The 5,846-nt window shown below is 40.7% G+C and overlaps 1 protein-coding gene across 1 annotated transcript in view; it reads left to right on the top strand.

Moving 5' to 3' along the window:
* LOC105187697 (prohormone-2) overlaps window positions 1–3,440 on the top strand; it is a 10,821-nt gene extending 7,381 nt beyond the window's left edge. The window contains exons 6-9 of the mRNA XM_011148668.3: window positions 430–537; window positions 1,851–1,933; window positions 2,079–2,362; window positions 2,506–3,440. Of these exons, the coding sequence (XP_011146970.1) occupies window positions 430–537; window positions 1,851–1,933; window positions 2,079–2,362; window positions 2,506–2,589 (559 nt within the window). The 3' untranslated portion in view covers window positions 2,590–3,440. The remainder of the gene's footprint in view (window positions 1–429; window positions 538–1,850; window positions 1,934–2,078; window positions 2,363–2,505) is intronic.
* Window positions 3,441–5,846: the final 2,406 nt, after the last annotated feature.

Below are 5,846 nucleotides of genomic sequence, written 5' to 3'. Positions count from 1 at the left end.
GCGAGATGTGAAATGTTCGTTTGAACCAAGGAACGAGAACGATTGGAGAGGACAGTATCGTGCGGACAGAGAGGCGAGAGCTCGATGTAGAAATGGTTCGGAAAGCCACGGTGTCGACGATCGTCGTCGGTGCGGTTTGTCGATTTGTCACGCGTCATGGACGGAAGCGCCGATCAATCTCGAAATATAGACATTGCGCTGACACACGACGGCGGCAATAATGAATTCAGCGAGCGATCCTGAAAGGAGATTGCGCGGCCTGCGATCTGAGCATACAGGAAGCGTCACGCGCGGGCAAGCGATTCTGAAATTTGCGCGCGATTGCATGGGCGTTCCCTTTCTCCTTGACAATGATCAAACGCGTCATTATGACGCGTGATGAGGAAACGTTGGCATATTAAGTTGCGGCTGTTCCGCGTCGATTTTCAGTGTCCCCTTCTATCAGGAACCGCGATACAAGCGGGAACTGCCGTTGGACATTGATCCTGACGACGTGCTGACTCTTCTATCGCTGTGGGAAAACGAGCGACGCAATGGGTAACGATCAGCGCGTATATACATTGAGAGAAAAAATTAAAAAAATAGAAATACATTTATTCGGTGGGTACTATAATGTATAACATGTTTATACTTGGCTTCTAATTCTTCCAATTCAATAGAATAAACAATTGCTTTCGCGAAAAGACACACATCAGAGAGAAGATATTGATTCTGATTTGCCAAACCATGTTTCCTCAGTGTGGACACACAGTGGTCCGCGTAAACGAATGTGTGACAAATTTGAAGCTCTTGAAATGTTTATCGCGTGAAAAAGTTTCAGAACGCGTCAGGCAGACCCAAATAAAATACAAATAAAAATTCGCCTTCGCGAAGGAGTGTTGCACGGTGTAACTCGGTAATTTCAAAGGGAACCTAACCTATACAATGTTATATATATATTTGGGATTCAACGGGATGAAACAAGTGAACTTTATCGGAATTATCAGGGATATCTCTTTGAAAAATGCTTCTATCAAAAGCATTACAAACATCAAAAAGCTTTTAAAGCAGAGCGCATTCAAAGTAAAGTAATGTAATAAAACCACAAATTCAATAAAAGACTCGATAGTTTTTTTTTTCGCTTTCTTACCGCACAAAATGTTCAAACTGTTGATTATCAACATCAAAACATTTATCAATTCTCACAACGAGATCACGTCCGACTCTTGACTCTAACATTTCGGGAGTTGTCGCACTAGCGCACAAGTTTCACGTACTCTGTATCTTTTTTTCTTCCTTCGTCATAAACATGGTTGAAACATGACTTTCTCTTTCTCTCTGATATCGTCGTGAAAAATAGTCAAAAAGTGTAAGATCAGGTGAACGAAGTGGCTCGTCGATGAAACAGGATCTCCGAGTGTCCGTTTTATTTATCAATCGTCAAATATCAAGTCAAAAGAAGTAGCTCTGGAAAAAAGTGAGGAAAGGTACAGAGCATCATGTTGAAACCAAATTCGAATTTTGACAGAATCATAATTCACAAGAAGGAAAAAGGAAAACAGAAAAATTCCTATCGAGTCCTTAATCAATTTTCAACTTTTTAAATATGCAAACATCTACCGAATAAACATTTTTTATTTTTTAGATATTTTTTCCCCAGGGTGCATATTCACCCGCTATAACCATTCGCTTGACACCCAGTGAACATTTGTGTCTGATCGCTCTGATTGTACTTTTAGATCAATACCTATCACACGTTTGAAAGTAAATAGCATAGCCGGATGTATCCCAAAGTTCACTGAGCGGTTGTGGTATTGAATACGCACATATCATCTTGCACTTGGACATTCTCTTTTTTGTTCCACCGACAGAAACTGGCGCAAATACGCTAACGAGGAATACGAGAACATGGTGGACGACGGCGGTCTGCTCGAAGAGGAAGACGCTAGGAGCGGTGCGTACAACTCCGTACTTGATACTGTAACCCATACTTGTCCGTAATAATTTTGTTACTACGATAAAGACGAAAGACGTTTCGTCGAAACTAAAGTTTCTAAATCAAACACCTAAATCAAATACTCTCGCATCTGTTCTCGCAGTTCTCCCGTGGATGGACGCACCGATTTATCCGTCGCGGCATTACGCCGCCGATACCCTGTCACCCTCCGACATTGGAATTGTACGGACCCACCCACCTAGCTATTACGAGCAGTACGGTAACCAATTGGAGCAACAATACGGGGGGGGTACGACTCAGTACGGCGCTCCGCAGTACAGCAGTTCGCAGTACGGCGATACGCAGTACGGCTTCCTCAATCTTTATCCTCAACGTACTTATTATCCTCAGGAGAAAAGGTCAATGATGTCTAAAAAGCGCGCGCAGGTGAGTCAGACTGGAGTCGATCGGACCTGGGCTTGCAGAGGAGGAGGAGGAGGAGGAGTGACAGACAGAAAGATTCATATCTCATAAATCCAAGAGATATCTCATCCTTCCTTCTCGGTATGATATTTCTGATTTTTTTGCAGAACTATGATCCCTACTCAGCCGCTCAGCTGCAGCTAGGCTCCCAACCACGAAGTTACCAGTATCCTCACCGCGTGGTTTATTAGACGATTCACGACGCGCGGAGCGGACGTCCGGAGAGGATAGCAGGGAAGAAACGGGAAATTTGTCGCTGACGAAGATTCTACAGGAAAGGAGAGATAACCAGTCGACGACGGAAGCCATTCGGCGTTTTCTTTCGTCGCTCCTCTTTAGCTATTATCCCTTTCTTGTAGAAGAATGGAAAAAGAAAGCAGAAACGGTGCTCGCGGACGCGCGCAACGCAACGAGCGAGCGAGATGATTCACAACTTGTTCTAAGAAACACGGTGCTCATACAAAGAGAAGCTTTCCTCGGGTCGCAAGAGTCGCGCTGAAGACGCCGGACGAGCAGGAGGTAAAAAACTCTTCTCGTAAGAAACTCTTCTGTCTCGAAAGAGCCAGAAACCTCGAAATATGTACATATTCAACGCGATAAATTCGCGTACGAAGGACGAAGGTATGATCTCGTGACGAAAACACCGTCACAGACCGATCTTAGACGAGGGCAGAGACGAATCGGCAGACGCGCGCGCGCACCCGTTCTCCTTGTCCCTTGTCAAAAGCGCATTTCTTCACGAGACAGTGTGCAAACACATATCAGAGTCCACGACTCAATATAAAAAAATGATTCGCCGTGCCATTCAGACGCGAGTTCATCAAACGAGCGGACGACTCTACTTTGACTATTCTCTCTCCGTGAGAGCCGATTGTGGCGATGAAAACGAGATGTGAAAATAGCTTCAGCGCGCTCTTGTTACTTGCTCGCTTTGATAATATAATGTTACGATTTTAAGCTCCTTTTGCGTATAACGTGGGCGCAGTGTGCCCGCAATGACGCTACGACTGAATCATTAAAACAATCGTAGTATCGAATCAAATTACCCTCAGGCTTGATTTTACGACTTTGTGACTGACACACATGATATATACGTATATGTATGTATGTATGTATGTATGTATGTATGTATGTATATGTATATATATATATATATATATATATGTATAAAGTGATAGTTTCGTTTATGAATTAGCATGAGACTAGATGTAGGATTGTCCGTCTATTAGATAATCCGGACCCGGATGGAAGATGGGGGGGATAGGGCTCCCAAACGATTCGGACATCCAACTAGCCGAATATCCGACATCCGATTTCGATCAGAAATCTCACACAGAGAACCACACTATTCGGATTAATTTCATATTATTCGAATTCAAGATGTTATTATTAATTGTATGATTATACATTGTGTCAATTATATAATATTATTTATACTATTTAAATATTATACAATCATTTGTATCGCGATTCTGGTATCGGTCAACTTGAATCAGAACTCGAACCGTTTCCCGAGTTTCAAACGTTACATCGATCCGTTACCCGAATAGTCGGATGGATACTCGGACAAGTTAGCCAGATTCGAATAAATATTGAAGCCCTAATAAGACGAGTATTCTAGATTGGAAACAAAGGCGAGAAATATTATATATAAGAAATGTTTCAATGTATATGTAAACGAGATAAAGAACGTAGAAGAGAAAAACACACAAAAAAAAAAGGATCAAACGAGATTCTTTCCGCGCGAGAGATAAATCTCATTTTGGCATTATTTCTACGACGGATTAACATTACAGAAAAATGATGCTGGCAATTTCTCAGTCGCTTTCAGATGGTCGCGTCAGATGCAAAATATCAAAAATTACGTATTAAAGAACATTAACTGCGGGATGCGAACTTGATGCAAATCAATTTAAACAGAACCGTCTCGTCGAGTCACCAGTCCTAGATGACAACGGAAAAAAGAAAAATTGTAGGCGTGATATCGGACAAGTGATCTCGTAAAGTCATCTTCGAACCAAACACGGCCTTCCATATATTCAACATTCCGAGGAGACTGAACATCTCTATAATTAATATATAGTTATATCAGTTGTATACGCATTTTATCGAGCGACGTGTACTTTTTGTTTCTTACCGATCTCCGATTAAGAATATAGACAGACGAAGATGTCTCGAAGACGTTTCTCCGCTTCATTATCAATTATCTCGGTTAATTCCAATTTTTTAAGTAACTCTGATTTGCCCTCTTGGTTCTTTCAATATTAAATATCCTCGTGATTCTAGTCATGCTTTTATCGAAGCATACAAAACAGAAGAACCAGAGGTATTCTGTAAGAGTAACCCAACATTCGGTGACTGACCGACGTTTGTGATTTTGTTTTCTACATCAATCTATTGTTTAGCGTAACTAGGTCAAGCTGATAGTGATAGATATATATATATATATAAGTTTTATCGGGAACATTCAGTATTCGCTATGTGCAATTAATGTTATATATTGAATGGACGGTAATTAGTACTGTTGTAAATGAAAGAGAATCAGCCAATTGTAGCTTTACTCTTCTCAAATAATATCTCGCAACGACGCACGATCGATGTTCAAAGTAAGTTTTGCCGAAAGTGTGTATTTTTGTTACGTATTGCAGCGAAAAAAGCAGCAACTTACCGTTTAATACACGTGGATAATTTCCAACACGCAAATTCCCTATCAACACGTTTCTGCGTCTCTTCCTGTTATTGATAATGTTTGCGCGCCAATATTACACACACACACACACACACACACACACACACACACACACACACACACACACACACACACACACATACACGCGGAAAAAGAGATAGAGGAGGGAGGAAGGGAGAGAAGGAAAGAAGGAAAATGAAAGACAAAGAACATATTACATTATATTAAGATTCATTAAGCAAAGAGGATTCTTTTCTTATACCAATGAACCAATCTTTTATTTTATAAAAGCAAAACATTTGGAACCTGGATATATAAGAGGAGACCATGGAATATCATATTAATGCGAGCAATTTATTTCTTCAGTAAACTTCGCTCTTGTAATTAATTGTCATTGTACGGAACTAATTTTAGTTTATTTCTGAAACATTTTGCGAGCGGATGACACGAGGCCCAAGTATATTAGGAGCAAATAATTTAGGGAATATTTTGATGCCGTAGCAGCGTGTCAGCAGTTAATTTTATCATAACACATTGCTTTTTTTAATATCGCATTGACAGTAACAATTGTGCATATTGATGATCTTCACCTTCACATATACAATCGTGCTCATCCTACGCAACATCAAAGAGGTTCAAGTCAGCGGCCATTGTTTATTAAAAAATGATTCGAATAAAAGCATCATCATAGGTAGAACGTAATTTTTCGACACAGCGTACAGCGTGTGTGTAAATGTGATAAATAGGATACGAATATAA

This window comes from Harpegnathos saltator, unplaced genomic scaffold (assembly GCF_003227715.2).
Source record: "Harpegnathos saltator strain DR-91 unplaced genomic scaffold, Hsal_v8.6 scaffold812, whole genome shotgun sequence".
NCBI classification, from domain to species: Eukaryota; Metazoa; Arthropoda; class Insecta; order Hymenoptera; family Formicidae; genus Harpegnathos; species Harpegnathos saltator.
The sequence above is the reverse complement of the archived record's forward strand: the minus strand, read 5'-3'. Positions and strand labels throughout refer to the sequence as shown.